We start from the raw sequence: 13,782 nt of genomic DNA on the forward strand, positions 1-13,782 counted from the left end.
TAGACATTCTCCTCTGTTATAATAAAGCAATTTATAGCCTTTTCCATGTACGCAGCATTCTCATACCCATTACAAATTTGGTCCTCACCGCAAAGTGTCAGTTATTAGGCCTAAGAAACAATGACTAAACAGGTAGTAAGAAGACAAAAAGAGTCAAACCCAGATCTTCTACATCAGAAACTGCAAGAGCCTACTGCCACTGAAGGTAAGAGTTAGAAGGAGCCTTTCATTTTATAGGTGTCCAAAATAGCCCCTAACTTACCATAGCTAGTACATAAACCCTGGTTTCTTTTTTTTTTTTTTTAAAGAATTGAATATTGCATTTGTGATATCCATAAATGTTGCTGTTACATATTTCTATCCTAGAAGACAATTTTCTCTTATTACCAGTTTTCATTTTAATCCACAACTTGAATTCTATTACCTGTAAAGGCTACAAATATTCATGTGAACCAAGCAGAGTACATAGATGCTTTCCTTTACAACATATCTGGTTTCTTTTTCCCCAAACCAAAAGAAACTCAATGTCCTCATTTTGGCAAGTCAAAGCTTGCCAAACAGCAAACACTTCACCCCTATAAAATGCCAAGAAAGATGGCCAGAATACTTATTCTATTCCCAGAATCTTCAGAGATAAGAGGAAGCAGCTCAACACAAACAGAAGTGAGGAGGGCCCACTCAGAATCCTGGCCAGAATGTGCACACTAAAGGACTACGTGCCTAAGACATTTAATAACTTTTCTTCATAGAGAAAAAAAAAATGCTGCTGGGCACCGGAGGCTCATGCCTGCAACCCTAGCTACTCAGGAGCCTGAGATCTGAGGATCACAGTTCAAAGCCAGCCCAGGCAGGAAAATCCAGGAGACTTCTCCAATTAACCACCAGAAAACTGGAAGGAGGGCTGTGGCTCAAGTGGTAAAGTGCGTGCCTCTACCGACCAAAAAAAAAAAAAAAAAAAAGCTACACACTACTTTAATCAGCAAGGCATTATATCATGAAGTACATTTATAGTTGAGTTACAAACTTACATAAATAATCACATTTTCCAGGAATGAGCTTTTTCTGGGAGTGATTTTTGTGTTTTTTTTTTTGGCCAGTTGTGGGGCCTAAACTCTGGGCCTGGGCGCTGTCCCTCAGCTCTTCAGCTCAAGGCTAGCGCTCTACCACTTGAGCCACAGCGCCACTTCCAGCTTTTTCTACTTATGTGGTGCTGAGGAATCAAACCCAGGGCCTCATGCATGCAAGGCAAGCACTCTACCACTGAGCCACCTTCCCAGCCCCCAGGAACGAGCTTTTTTAAAATCCCACCCAGAGTAAGAATCTATCCACCTATCCATCAACTGAGCCTACAAAGCAGCAGTCATTACTCTCATTTATTCATGACCATCAACTTAGAGGTGCAGGAATACTGACCTCACTCTCAAGGTGCTCAGTTCTATGTGTGTGTGGCAAAGAATTTTTGAATACATAGAAATTCATGAGAAGATATTTGTCTCTAAATCCTCATGGCAAGAAGTCAAGTGAAATACAAGAATTGAATCTTTTTGTTGTTGTTGTTGTTGTTGCTGGTCCTGGTGTTTTTTGAACTTGGAGTCTTGGTGCTGTCCCTGAGCTTTTTGTTCAAGGGTAGCACACTACCACTTAAGATAGAGTTCCGGGGCTGGGAAGGTGGCTCAGTGGTAGAGCGTTTGCCTTGCATTCATGAGGTCCTGGGTTCGATTCCTCAGCACCACATAAGCAAAAAGAAAAAAAAAAGCCGGAAATGGCACTGTGGCGCAAGTGGTAGAGCGCTAGACTTGAGCTGAAGAGCTGAGGGACAGCGCCTAGGCCCTGAGTTCAGGCCCCATGACTGGACCCCCCCCCAAAAAAAAAAAAAAAAAGAAATTAAGATAGAGTTCCACATACAGCTTAATTTCAGTAGTTAAATGGAGATGAGTCTTATGGACTTTCTTGCCCAAGCTGGTTTCAAGCCGTGATCCTCAGATCTCAGCCACCTGAGTAGCTAGGATTACAGCCTTGAGCCACCAGCACCAGGCTGAATCAAGTCAACTCTGAAGGGTAACTTATACTGCAAAGGATGCCTGTCTCGGAGAGCTTGTAAGGGAGAGTTACAAGCAAATGCTTCATGTGCTTCCTGAGTAACAAATGAACTAAAGGAACTTTTTTGGTGCTCACTGATAATTCTGTGAGATTCCAGGAAGCAAATTAGCTCACTGGGTTTGTACAACAACAAGAAGAGACTCAGTGTGTACACTGGGACTCTGAACTTTGCTCCTTTGTTCTTGGCTTCTTTCAGCAGTGGAACTCTACCAGTGGACAGGGAGGCGCGGTGGCTGAGTCTGTGAAGCTCTGTCAGGAATGCATTAAGATTCCAAACTACCCATGCTCAGCTCTGCTCTCGCTCAGCTCCATGAGGGATTAAAATTTGTTTTAAGAGTCAACTTTTATAATAGAAGCATTTTTGAGATTCAGGAAGTTGCTTCAGAAAAGTGGGGGAAAGATCCTTCCCTTGTCTCTGGAGAGGAGCAAAAGCCCCCAAACTCGAAAGCAAGCAAAAAGTGCTGAGCTGGGTACCCGAGGCTCCGTGACCCAGGAACCCAAGTGAGCATCAGTGAGCGCCTTCTGCTCCTTCAGCATTCTACAAGACACGGAATTTTTCCCTTCTTTGAAAATACTCTCACTTACAATGTGGCCAGTTCACAGAGATCCCAGGGTCTCCCTGTCCAGAACTTAAACATATTCCTGGCTCTGTTTTTTCATTAGTCATACCATTATAGATAAGAAGTAACTTTAATACTGATCTGCTTATATATAATTATCTGAATTCCTACAAGCAAATAGAAGTCCTTTGTATAAACCTGGGACTATGAGCAATTTCAAAATTAACAAGAGCAAAAAATATTTTGAAAAGTATTGATAGTGTCACAGAGTATCCGATCAGTGCCATTGCATGTACCAATGTTCCAGTCCTGCCGTACGTAATGCCTACTCTGTGGTCTTCTTCAAACACTACCATCCAGCACACTTCATTGGACACTAAGATCAGTGTTCGCAGTGAAATGTGGCCTTTGCCCCCAGCTGCTCTGGACTACTGCTGGTCTTCCCCAGGCCTTTCTGAAAGAGCTTCCAAGTTTCTTCTACCTTTTTGTCCAAACATCTTTAATACTGGCTATTATTAAATGATTTTCTTGCTTTCTGTCCTCCCTTCCTCCGCCCTTTGTTTTGGTATTGGTGATTAAATCCAAGGCCTCATGTTTTAAGGAACTGTTCCACCACTTAGCTACTATACCTCCAGAATACTGCTTGGCATTCTGGGGAAGAAACCAGAGAAAATCTGTCCTTCAGTTTACATTCTAATGACTTTCTTTTTAATGCAGCATGTATTTATTTATTTACTTATTTTTGGGTCCAGTCGTGAGGCCTGAACTCTGGGCCTGGGTGCTGTCCCTCAGCTCTTCAGCTCAAGGCTAGCGCTCTACCACTTGAGCCACAGCGCCACTTCTGGCTTTTTTCTTTTTGCTTATGTGGTGCTGAAGAATTGAACCCAGGGCCTCAGGCATGCAAGGCAAGTGCTCTACCACTGAGCCACCTTCCCAGCCCTGCGGCATGTATTTTTTATTGCAATGAAAAAGCAATATTAGAGCAGAACTTATAGCATGTTTTTGCTGCCTTGACCTCTCAGTGTTGGGATTGTGGACATATGCTCTCACACTCAGTTGATCTGAACCTTGCCCTCTAGACCAGGCTAGCCTGGAACTGATCCTTCAGCCTTGATCTGCATGCCGGCAGTGCAGGTGTGCACTACCACACCCGGTGTCTGGATGCCACAAGTCACTCTTCAGTGAACAGTGTAAGGGTGCCTCACCCCTACCTTGATAAAGGGATTCCTTGCATTGTTTTGCCTCTGCCTCTAACGTAACACCCCTGTCTGAAATCTGTATATGTGCACACAAGCACATTGTTTTTACCAGAACAGGCCACCTGCACAGGGCATGCCTGGAATTCTGGTCACCCAAGTTCCTTGATAATTACTAGCAGGGATTTTTCTAAGACTTCCCTATCTAAACCAGCAAAGTTGAACTATATTGCCCCAAACCACTTAAAGCTAACTCCAGAATTCTGATTTAATATATCTATCATATCAGAAGGAATTTTTCAAAAGAAGAAACATACATTTCTCTTCTTTCCTATTATATACTTAATTATATACATAAACTTTTCTCTGTAACTTTCATGGTTTAAAGATGAAACAATTTTTTTTAAGATCCCATTCTTTATTACTGTTATTGTTTTATGTTTGAATTGAGGTTTCACCACACCCTAGACTGGTCTTCACTCACTATCCTCCTGCCTCAGCCTCCCAAGTGCTAGGATCACAGGTGTGCACCACCACACCCAGCTCGTGTGGCTGAGGAATCAACTCAGGGCTTTGTTCACAGTAGGCAAGTGCTACACCACTACACTACATCCCCAGCCCAACAGAACAGCCTCAAGACTCAAGTCAGTCTTCCATAGAACAAAAGGACTCCAGGCACAGAGGAAGCAGAAGACAGGAGAGGAGGGACAGTAAGACTACTGGTAGCCCTTCTGACATGAAATACTTGGAGGGGAAGGACTAGAAGGCTGTTCCAGGGAGGGACAAGAGGTAAAAGTCATGGCTTAGTCCCTTGGACTCTGGGTAGCTCTCGGCATGGGGAATTTGAAAGAACTGCTCAGAAGAGAGAGGTCCCACCTTCTTGGGAGAACATGGTGCTACACTTGCCAAGGGGTGGGAACGGAGACAGAGGCAGTCAGCTGCTAAAAGCTGAGTGTTATCTATAACACTTAAGATAACAAAAAGCTTTGATTTGTAAACTTACACTCATAAATACAATCTCTCAAAATAGAATTCAGTGCATTCTTCAACAAGTCTTTTCAACAGCGATAGACAGTCCTTCCATTGGAATCAGTGCTGTTAAATAGCAATGTACTACGTAGCCATTTTCCAAAGCATCGGTATAGTTGAGAACAAGTATTCCGAGGAGAGTGACTAATACTGCTGCTGGAGGGAGCACACAGTTAGGGTTGGAGGAGCTTACTGAGGATTGCATCATAGTAGGGGCAGAAGACCATCTTGTTATAGTTGACCAGGCGAACGAACCTCACAGCAACTTCCTCCAGCTCTCTCTGAATGGGACTCAATCCCCCAGGCACAGTGGGCAATGGCTTCTGCTGACCAGAGGCAAGGTAGGTTTCCAGGAAGGTGATGATTCGGGACTCTGCAAGGCAGAAGGGGCATTAGCAGCTACTCATTCAAGATGACCTGACAAACTTCTCATTAGGCTTCAGTCCTTGGTTTAACAACCATCTGCGGAAATTCTTTCCTATCATCTCCAGTTCACGCACTCAGCATCTTGTACTTCTGAGCATTTGTCCCAGTTGTAATGTGGACCTCCTGCTCCACAGAGTTTCAAGAAGACAGAAACTAGGCCTAGCACAGTCCCCATCCTCTCCGTAGCCTCACAATGCCTGGAACATGACGCTGCTCCCTAGGAGAAGTTCAAACCCATGTGCAATTAAGAATGCCTGTGGAGGGGCTGGGAAGGTGGCTCAGTGGTAGAGCACTTGCCTTGCATGCCTTGAGGCCCTGGGTTCGATTCCTCAGCACCACATAAGCAAAAAGAAAAAAGCCGGAAGTGGCACTGTGGCTCAAGTGATAGAGCACTAGCCTTGAGCTGAAGAGCTGAGGGACAGCGCCCAGGCCCAGAGTTCAGGCCCCACGACCGGACCCAAGAAAAACAAAAAAAAAAAGATTGCCTGTGGATGACCAAAGAGCAACTGGGATGCTGGCATGTTCCACTCTCAGCCATTGTTCAAAACAACATAGCAAGGAAAAGACAGCAGGAATCACAGAGCCAAAACAGACAAGAGGGCTGGGTGTGCACTCCGGAGAGCACGAGCTGGGCCATGGGTTCAATCCCAGCCCTGGAAGGACAGGAAGAGACAGAAACAAGGAAGAAGAGGGGGAGGAGCCACGGAACCCGTGATGTCCCTTTTCCTGCTAAGTCCACATGAAAGAAGCATGAGCTCCTTTTTTTTTTTTTTTTCTGGTTGTGGAGCTTGAACTCTGGGCTTGGGCGCTGTCATTGTGCTCTTCTTCTCTTTTTTTTTTTTTTTGGTCGCTTATGGGGCTTGAACTCTGGGCCTGCATGCTGTCCCTTAGCTCTTCAGCTCAAGGTTAGCACTCTACCACTTGAGCCACAATGCCACTTCCGGATTGCTGTGGTTTACTGGAGATAAGAGTCTCCTGGACTTTCCTGCTGGGCTGGCTTTGAACCACGATCCTCAGATCTCAGCCTCCTGAGTAGCCAGGATTACAGGCGTGAGCCACCAGTGCCCGCTATGAGCTCCATTCTTTGGCACCTACAGTGCAAGTCCAGACACTGGAGTAAGTCACTACCATTGAAGCCTTGTCCTATTTAAGATTATGGATGAATATTTTAATATCACCCATGTTTTATACTCTCCTGTATAGCCTTACAAAACAAAGAAACATTCAGTTTTGGGTGCTAGTGACTCACGTCTGTAATCCTAGCTACTCAAGAGGCTGAGATATGAGGATAGAGATTCTGAAGCCAGCTCAGGGAAGCAAAGTCTCTCTTTTTTTTTTTTTTTTGGGTCAGTCGTGGTACCTGAACTTTGGGCCTGGGCGCTGTCCCTCAGCTCTTTAGCTTAAGGCTAGCGCTCTACCACTTGAGCCACAACACCACTTCTGGCTTTTTCCTGCATATGTGGTACTGAGGAATTGAACCCAGGGCCTCATGCATGCAAGGCATGCACTCTTCCACTGAGCCACCTTCCCAGCCCGCAAAGTCTCTTAAGAATGTCTGTAAGACTCTTCAACTGACAGAAAAAAAACAGGAAGTGGTGTTGTGACTCCAGAGACAGAATGCCAGCCTACAGCGAAAAACCTACAGGACACAGCACCCAGGCCTCAGTACCTATACACACACACACACACACACATATACATACATACATACATACATACATACATACATACATACATACATACATACATACATACATACCCATGATCCTGCGAATGGGGTCCTCAGGGCTGGCCACAGCTAGAATCTGGCCCTTGAGCACAGTCTCCTTGTCCGTGGAGAATGGGGAGAAGCCGCACTGGGAGAGGCGGCTGCTCACCTCCAGACACACTTTTTCCCCGGTGGAAGTGAGAGCGTTCTCTAGATGGAAGGAGCTGGAGCAGAGAAGGAGAGGAGTCAGGGGAGAGGGCGCGATGTGCAGCTCCCACCAGCCCCACCAGCTCTGCCCTGAGGACAGCCCCAGCACCAACCAGTGGACTGACTACTTCAGGGGACCCCCTGGCTCCCCTCCATGCTCTCTGACCCTTCACCTGCACCCCCTGACTGGGAAGAACTTCCAACCCACCTCTCTACAACAGGGAACACGGGAAGGGGCCCAGCTCAGATGACACATGACACCAGCATCACTCCTTACTGGTGTGTGGTAGTAACAGAAAACCTCTGGCATGAGAACACGGAATTTGCAGCTATGAGCTGAGAGTGGGAGGGAGCGTGTTCACTGAGCTCTCTTTTACCCATTTTCAATCTTGGAACATGCGGATGCCTTCACTTTCTGTTGTTTTAGCTGTGCTCGGGGAGGGGTCAAACCCAGGCTTTTGTGCGCAGGCAGGCCCTTTACAAACTGAGCAATATTCTGTAGTATTACAAATCTTTTTTTTTTTTTTTTTTTTTTTTGTCGGTCGTGGGGATTGAACTCTGGGCCTGGACGCTGTCCCTCAGCTCTTCAGCTCAAGGCGAGCGCTCTACCACTTGAGCTACAGCGCCACTTCCGGTTTTCTGGTGGTTTATTGGAGATAGGAGTCTCACGGTCTCTCCTGCCCGGGCTGGCTTTGAACCGCGATCCTCAGATCTCAGCCTCCTGAGTAGCTAGGATTACAGGCGTGAGCCACCGGCGCCCGGCAGTATTACAAATCTTAAAAGGACACCTCGATTCCTTGCACCCCTCCCAAACTTCTTAGGCTCCCGGTGGGAAAGGCATTTAATTTTTAGCTACTTTAATAATGACTACAATTTACTGAGTACTTCCCATCTATATGTAAGGACAAACTAAGGGCTGCTGTGGGTCTAGACCCTCTGCACAGTAGAAGGTCTGGACTTTCTGGGGAGTGAGGGAGCAGGCCTGGGGACTCACTGGTACCAACTCTGGGCAGTCCTCTACCGCCTGGGCCGTTACGGGAATGCCGGGTGGATTCTTAGAAAGCTCCCGGCTGATCTGCCTCACCCCCCCACCCCCACCCCCACCTGGCAGCTTTTTTTTTTTTTTTTTTTGCCATTCCTGGGGCTTGAACTCAGGGCCTGGACACTGTCCCTGAGCTTCTTTTACTCAAGGCTAGCCCTCTACCACTTGAGCCACAGCACCACTTCCAGCTTGTTTCTGTGTATGTAGTACTGAGGAATCAAACCCAGGGCTTCATGAATGCTAGGCAAACACTCTACCACTAAGCCACATTCCCAGCCCTACAGGCAGCTTGGATAGAGCAGTTCTACTGGCAGGGGAATTTTGGTAAGAGCCCATGGCTAGAATCAACTGAGCTAACAGCCTCCTTGGGCTGACTCACACCCTAGTCATACGCATGGACAAAGCACTGACGCACTGCGCTGACCAAGCCCACCTGTGCGAGCTCAGCAGTGCAAGCTCTCCTCTGGGTAAAGGTTAGAATGCGGGGACGGGAGCAGGGGGTGACTGCCTGCACCTGAACTGGGCCTTGTCGGATGCTGGACTCACTTAGAACCATTCCAAACCATTCTATGTGCTGTACCTCACATAAACCAGCTCACAAGACCACACCGCAGGAGGAGTTGTTAAAGATTTCACAAGCCGGTGCTGGTGGCTCAAGCCTGCAATTCTAGCCACCCAGGAGGCTGAGATCTGAGGATCGTGCTCCAAAGCCAGCCTGGGCAGTGAAGTCCATGAGATTCTTATCTCCGATTAACAACCAGAAAACCAAAAGTGGCACTGTGGCTCAAGTGGTAGAGCGCTAGCCTTGAGCTGACAAGCTCAGAGACAGCACCCAGGCCCAGAGTTCAAGCCCCACGACTGACCAAAAACAAAAGACTTCACAGACGTGACTTGTGCTGCATTATAGCATGGCCTGGTCATGGTGGCATGGAAGGCTACAAGGAACATGCAAGATCTGGTGTGTGCCTGGACTTCCTCTTCAAGAGCTTGGTAGGGAGCTAATCACTGACTAGCTGGTTGGTACCTTGGTTTCTCTAACGCTGTGTTTTACAGCTAGTTGGTTGTGAAAGCCATTCAGTGGGTAGCAACCAGAAAAAAAACTTTAATGGAAAGTATCAGGATGTATTAAACACAATTCAGTTAAGTTCCATTATGTGGGGGTTTTGTTTCAGTTACATTAGATAGAATTTCTTACTTCAGGATCTGACACAAACATGTGCAAAGCACTATTCTAGAATCTTGCTAACTAGTTCACTGGAGCGCAACCCTATGGCCCTCCGTGAACTCCAGAGCAGTCTTCACTGGTAAACAAAGTTAGAGAGCAAAGTTCCAGCCTCACCCTGGGAGCGCCTGCTCCAGGCGTTCACTGCTACCCACCACTCGCACTTGCTCACTAGAGGCCCACACTCCACCAGCCCCGGCCACTCACGGCAGATGCATATCAGCTAGCAGAATCTTCACAATCATCTTGAGCTTCTCAGCAAAGTCAGTCTGGCTGGAAATCACAGGGGCTACCGTGCTGAACGTGACCAGCAACACAGCTCCCAGGATGGTTAGTTGCTCCAGCTGAAGCTGGAGCTCTTGGAAGCGACGCTGGTCCATCAAAACAGTCTATAAAGAACGAGAGAGAAATCATTGTCAAGCAGATTCAGGATGGCCAGCAGAGGGCAGCACAGCCCCAGCCCAGCCTGCCTCAGTTTTCCTCAGGATTTCCTAGTCTCTTCAGAGCCCTGGGCAGCTTTTGTAGCCTTTCTTTCCATCTCAGTGCCCTTCTTGCTGAGAAAGATGCAGCACAACACACTTGCTAAGAGGCTGAAGCACACCTGGCTGTAAATTCGGACCTGATAGCCTGTGTCAAGCAAGTCTCTTTAACTCTGAGGCATGTGTAAGACGGGGTTTCCCACCTTGCAGGGCCTGTGTGAAAGGTGGAAAAAAATCACACATGTAAAGTGGCTGGTAGAGCTAACCTCCGTCCACAGGAGTGACAACCATTAGAGACGAAAGGGCACTGAGAACAAAGCTGGGACTACTTCTAGTTTGTTCAGGACTGTGGTGCAGTCTGTCCCCAGCAAATCAGGAAGTCACCCTGCAGGGCAATGGAGGGAGGGGCTCCTTGAGGGCAGAGCCTACACTCACTCCCCCTGGCCTCCCTCTGGGCACCCAACACAGAGGACGCTCTCAAGAACTGGCAAGTGAACAATGACAAGAATAAGAAAGAGCAGTGGACAGAGCAGGGCTGGAGCAACCACAGCAGCCTAGAAAGCGGTCATCTGCGTCCACTGGTGGGAGCACTTGTCCCCTGTTACAGACAGCTGTGGTCCTGCTGAGCCGGGGACAGGGAAAAGCAGCAGAACGGGGCTGGATCTGGGGACCTCAGATCTGAGTTTTCACAGGATAGTCAAACTTTAAGGAAGGAGATGCCAAATGAAGGTATTCACAACTGGGAGTTCAGAGCTCCAAGTTTCCAGTATGTAAAATTATTGCTGATGGGTGAGGACTCTGTCGTTAAATACCGCTCAGTATCATTTACCAACAGTGTCCATTGCTACATCACAGTAATGGCAACAGTGAGCAGGGCTGGAGGACAATGCCTCTGCCGGGCACCGGTGGCTCACGCCTGTAATCCTAGCTACTTCCCGGACAGGGAAGTCCATGAGACTCTGGTCTCCAATAAACCACTAGAAAACCAGAAGTGGTGCTGTGGCTCAAGCAGTAGAGTGATGGCCTTGAGCTGAAGAGCTGAGGGACAGCGCCCAAGCCCAGAGTTCAAGCCCCACGACCGACCAAAAAAAAAAAAAAAAAAAGAACAGATGCCTCTCCCCCGAGGAAAGCACCATCTCCTCTCAGCCATGCTTTGAGAGGAATGTCAAGCCAAGAACTTCTCTCCAGAAGATCACATGCCACCATTCACAAATGAACCCTTCCCTACAATCCCACACTGCTGTGAGCCCCTCCTCCAGCACCAACAGGGAACTCTGAGACAAGAGTAAAATCTGAAACTTACAGGGTTTTTTGTTTCTTTTTGTCAATCATGGGGCCTGAACGCTGGGCCTGGGCACTGTCCCTCAGCTTTTCAGCTCAAGGCTAGTGCTCTACCACTTAAGTCACAGCACTACTTCCGGCTTTTTCTGCTTAGGTGGTGCTGAGGAATTGAACCCAGGGCCTCATGCATACAAGTTAAGCACTCTACCACTGAGCCACCTTCCCAGCCTATGAAACTTACAGATTTTTTTAAAGTAGAAGTATAAGAAACTTATGAGAAAGGTATTTAGAGAAGTAGTACGATGTAAGGCTAGAGATAGGAAGTACAAGCACCCTAAAAAAAAAAAAAAACAGGGGGAGAATTATTTCTGGATAAAATGGGGAACTCATTGTTTAATCAGCCCTTTAATAATTACTGTAGTACTTGTACTGAAAAGGAAAAGAAGGCAAAAACATTGTACAGCCAGGAAGGGGAAGAATTTTCTAAAAAGCTATACAGCAATACGTAGTTGTGAGTTTTTTGTTTTTGTTTTTTAATTGAAACAGGCTCTTATTATGTAACTCAGAATGACCTGGAACTCAGACCCTCCAGTCTCAAACTTCTGAGTGCTGGGAATACAGGTATGAACTACCACACCCAGTTCAATGTTGTGGTTTCAGTAAAGATGAAGATAAAAGCTAGGTAAGTGGCAGATGGCTAAGGCTGGAGGCACTTGGGTTGAGTGACCAGCCAGGGTTACTTGGTACTTAGCAACACCTGATTCAAAAAAACAAGGCCAGGGCTATAGCTCAGGGCAAGAGCACTTAACTAGCAGGTACAAAGCCCTCAATTCAATCTCTTGCACTGCTCTCCATCCCTAACCCTCAAAAAAAAAGAAAAATTCAGCAACATAAATTGTATTATAGTTGCCTGAAGAGCTGTAGAATGATGCCATTGCTAGTAGATTCTTAAAAGGTTAATCTTAAAGTCACCATGTTCTAATCCTAATGTGCAATTAAGAAAATTGCAAACAGTCAAAAGTGAAAGCCCTGTACACCTGCAATGCTAGTTACTGAGAGGTAGAGCCTGGGGCATCATGTTCAAAGTTGGCTACAGGGACATATGCTTTGTCATCCTAGCTATGCTCAGAACATGGATGGGAAAATTGTGGCCCAGGCAAGCCCAAGCAAAAAAACAGAAGGAAAGCAAAAAGGGCTGGAGGTGTGGGTTCTGCCCAATGAGAACAAAGCCCTGAGTTCAACCTCCATGACTGTCCCCCATCCTCAAGAAAGTAGAAACAACCTAAATGCTCATCAACAGAGAAATAAATAAAATGTGGTATACCCACATAGTGGGATCCATTATTCAGTACCTAGAATGGTTACAATAGTATACACACAGCTAGAGGGGTGGGGGGAAGACAACCATCTGATGGGTGGGGTTTTATAGTGTGGGACAATAGAAACATTCCGGAGATAGACAGTGGTGATTGTTACACAACAATGTGAATGCACTCAGTGCTGCTTAACTGTACAGTAGCGATGGTAGAAGCAACTTTAAGGCATGTGTATTTTACCACAAGAAAAATCACAAGAAAAGCCAGGTGTGATGGTGCATGCCTGTAATCCTACCACTTAGGAGGCTGAGGCAGGAGGATCAGAAATTTGGGACTACCTTGGGCTACATAGCAAAGTTCTGTCTCAAAACAAACACAAATGAAAGAAAAAAAGGGAGGGGGATAAAAGGAGCTGCTCATACATGCTACAACATGGGTAAATAGTATGCTTCATAAGAAAAGCTTAGGGCTGGGAAGGTGGCTCAGTGGTAGAGCACTTGCCTTGCACGCCTGAGGCCCTGGGTTCGATTCCTCAGTACCACATAAGCAAAAAGAAAAAAGCCGGAAGTGGCGCTGTAGCTTAAGTGGTAGAGCACTAGCCTTGAGCTGAAGAGCTGAGGGACAGCGCCCAGGCCCAGAGTTCAGGCCCCATGAGCAGCAAAAATAAATAAATAAATAAAAAGAAAAAAGAAAAGCTTAGACACAAAAGGCCCCAACTGAATGATTCTAGAAATTTCCAGAAAAGGGAAATCCCCAGAGAGCAGGATATCAGTAGGGGGAGGAAGTGAGGGAGAAAGGGTAGTGACGGTCAATGGGCACAGAGTTTCTTTTGGAGTGATGGAATGTTCTCAAGTAAATAGTCATAGTTGTTTCATAATTGTGAAAATGCACTAAAATGCACCATGAATGTGAATTGTAGGTGAATTTTATCAGAATGCTACTCTAAAAAAAAATCCAGTGGCACAAAGAGAAGCGTGGGAGTTGGGCAGCACCTACCTCGGGGAAAGGCCTCCGAAGGTGGTCCCATTTCAGAAGCTTCAGGTATGCGTAATTCTGGACAGCCACGGGAGTCAGCGCGGGAGCATCTCCAGAGCCAGCGGCCTCTCCTGCAGCCGGCAGGGCATGTTTGTACTTCTGAGTCATGAGGTCACCCGAGGCTTCTTCTAGCCACTGGGTAACAAAGTCTAGGGAATCTGAAAAACAAAGCTGCAAAAAT

The 13,782-nt window shown here is 46.7% G+C and overlaps 1 protein-coding gene across 3 annotated transcripts in view; it reads right to left on the minus strand.

The window, feature by feature from the left end:
- Positions 1–4,824: 4,824 nt before the first annotated feature.
- The window catches only part of Tcp11l1 (t-complex 11 like 1), a 29,941-nt gene continuing 20,983 nt past the window's right edge, over positions 4,825–13,782 (minus strand). For all 3 annotated transcript variants that reach the window (XM_070032639.1, XM_070032641.1, XM_070032642.1), the window contains exons 7-10: positions 13,563–13,759; positions 9,698–9,879; positions 7,071–7,243; positions 4,825–5,258 (exon numbers count right to left, since the gene is read on the minus strand). In XM_070032639.1, coding sequence (XP_069888740.1) covers positions 5,059–5,258; positions 7,071–7,243; positions 9,698–9,879; positions 13,563–13,759 — 752 coding nt within the window. In that variant the 3' untranslated portion in view covers positions 4,825–5,058. The remainder of the gene's footprint in view (positions 5,259–7,070; positions 7,244–9,697; positions 9,880–13,562; positions 13,760–13,782) is intronic.

Source organism: Dipodomys merriami, unplaced genomic scaffold, assembly GCF_024711535.1.
Source record: "Dipodomys merriami isolate MVZ:Mamm:240054 unplaced genomic scaffold, mDipMer1.0.p SCAF_21, whole genome shotgun sequence".
NCBI lineage: Eukaryota > Metazoa > Chordata > Mammalia > Rodentia > Heteromyidae > Dipodomys > Dipodomys merriami.